At 33.1% G+C, this 2,540-nt stretch overlaps 1 protein-coding gene across 1 annotated transcript; it reads right to left on the reverse strand.

Annotated features, from left to right (window-relative positions):
- Positions 1-733: 733 nt before the first annotated feature.
- Positions 734-1,570, reverse strand: LOC117176676. The gene has a single exon (XM_033366929.1). It carries the CDS (start codon positions 1,568-1,570, stop codon positions 734-736), a length of 837 nt encoding a protein of 278 aa, XP_033222820.1.
- Positions 1,571-2,540: the final 970 nt, after the last annotated feature.

Here is a 2,540-nt window from a genome sequence, read left to right on the forward strand (position 1 = left end):
CTCATCAAATTAAAACATTTTGCTTTAAAATCTTCTACACTCTTTTAAATTATAGGAAATATTTTGATGTGTTTCACTATATGTTTAAAAATTGAACTATTCTGTTGTAAATTCGATTGTATGTTTTTTTAAAACAATTTTCCGTTGAAAATCCATTTCTTCCATCGAAAATGAAACTATTTTAAAATTAAAATTTTTTAAAATAACTATTTTGGCTGATAATTTAACTGTTTTGTTGAAAATTCGATTGTTTTGTTGTTGAAAAAACATTTTCTTATGCTAAAAATTTAATTGTATCATTTTTGGTTGATTTTTTTTGGTAGGAAATGAACTTTCTCAGTCAAAAATTCTTCTTTTTTGGTAGAAAATTATTTTTCTTCTTTAAAAATTCATTTATTTTAATCAAGAATTCATTTCTTTAGATGTGTTAATTTGCACTTAATAAATTGTGTCTATCAAGGCAAGTATTTCGTAAATAATTCCATTCGATCTAAATAGAATATAAAAATTTTTATTAGAGCAAGGAGTCAAAGAATCAGAGTACATTTCTCTTTCGAGGCTCTCCTTACACTCAATCTCCGTCTCTGGTCCTCAGACCTCACACACTACATCAGAGTGGGAATAATATAAACAAGATAGTCATATTTCGAAGAAATATATAGTCGAGATGACCGAACATAAAACAGCAGAAACTTAAACCATAACATACTCCCCCCGTTGACAGAGTAAGCGATCAACATTTATTTTCGACATCATAGCAATTTATCGGTAGTACAGCAATTTTTCGTACAGGTCTTTTTAACATTCGATTAGCGCTTTTTAAAGTTACAGTTCTTACAATGCCATCATTCCCTGGATGCAATTCATGAATCCTTGCTAGTGGCCATTGCATACAAGGCATATTGTCCTCTTTCAATAACACCAGCATACCTATTTTAGGATTCTTTATATCGCTACGCCATTTTTGACGAACATTTAACTCATTCAAATACTCGGTACTCCATCTTTTCCAAAAATCTTGACGTACTTTGGAAAACAACTGCCAAGATGATAATCGATTGGATGGTAAGGGCAAGAGGTCAGGTTCGGGCAAATAAGTAAATGAGTCACCTATTAAAAAATGTTCTGGAATTAAGGCCGAGATATCATTTATATCTGTTGAAATTGGACTGAGTGGTCTTGAATTCAAGATTGACTCGATTTCAACACAGAGGGTGTAAAATTCTTCGAATGTAAATAGTGCATTTGAAGCAACCCATTTGAAATGATGTTTATAGGACTTTACACCAGCTTCCCATAGTCCACCAAAGTGCGGAGACGAGGGAGGAATGAAATGAAAATCAACTCCAATGCAGCTAGTGAAATTGAAGATTTTGTTTTTGAATCTCTCAGACTGAAACAGCTCATGCAACTTATTTAATTCACCTTTAACACCTTGAAAATTGGTTCCATTGTCACTATATATGGACTGGGGTTTGCCACGCCGTGCAATAAAACGTTGCAAAGCTCCTAGAAACTCTTCTGTGCTCAGATCGCTGACTACCTCGATGTGAATCGCTTTAATTATCATACAGACGAAAACTGATACATAAATCTTGATCCTTTTTTGATTCCTATATTTTTGCTCTTTTATGTGAAACGGACCACAGTAATCTACGCCCACACAGTTAAAAGGCCTTGTTCTATTTACGCGTACAGCGGGTAAATTTCCCATTTTAGGATCAGCCAAAATTGGTTTTGCACGAAAGCAAATTATACACTTGCGTATAATTTTTTTGATTTGATTTCTCCCATCAACAGGCCAAAATTTTTGTCTTAAAGTATAGAGAGTGGTTTGAACACCAGCGTGATAACAGTTAAAATGATAATGTCTGATTATTAAATCCGTTAAGAAATTTGACTTAGAAAGGAGTATCGGATGTCGTTTGTCAAATGAAACTTCGGAATTCTTCAAACGACCTCCGATACGTAGCAACCCATCTTTACATAAGAACGGATCCAAATTATAAATTTTACTCTTTCTGTTAAGCGAATTACCTTTTGTCAAATTTTCGATTTCCTTGTAAAAACAAGAGCCTTGGACACATCGGATAATAGCTATTTCTGGGTGCTTTAATTCTACAGTTTTCAACGATCCCTTATAATGACGGTACTCAGGCAAAAATCGGAAACAAAAAGCTATAACTCTTTTCAGTTTAGTGAAGGAAGAAAATTTTTCAAAGATGTTAGTTTGAATAATAGTTTTGAGACAATTTGTTTTCTTCGTTTCCGGAAGTATGTTCGTACTAGCAGTTTTCATTTCTGATTTTGGCCATAAAGCTTCTTCTTGACTCAACCAATGAGGACCTTTAAACCATAATTTGTTTTTGAGGAACTCATCAGGTACGAGGGTAGTTCAATAAGTCCTTAGAATGAAGTATAAAAACAATTTTTTTTGAGTAAATTTTTTTTATTTTTTCAACATAATCTCCTTGGAGCTCTATACACTTGGTCAATCGCTTTTCAAGTTTTTTTAATCCTTCAGAAAAGTGCGTTTTCGG

The sequence above is a fragment of the Belonocnema kinseyi genome, chromosome 7 (assembly GCF_010883055.1).
Source record: "Belonocnema kinseyi isolate 2016_QV_RU_SX_M_011 chromosome 7, B_treatae_v1, whole genome shotgun sequence".
Lineage (NCBI taxonomy): Eukaryota > Metazoa > Arthropoda > Insecta > Hymenoptera > Cynipidae > Belonocnema > Belonocnema kinseyi.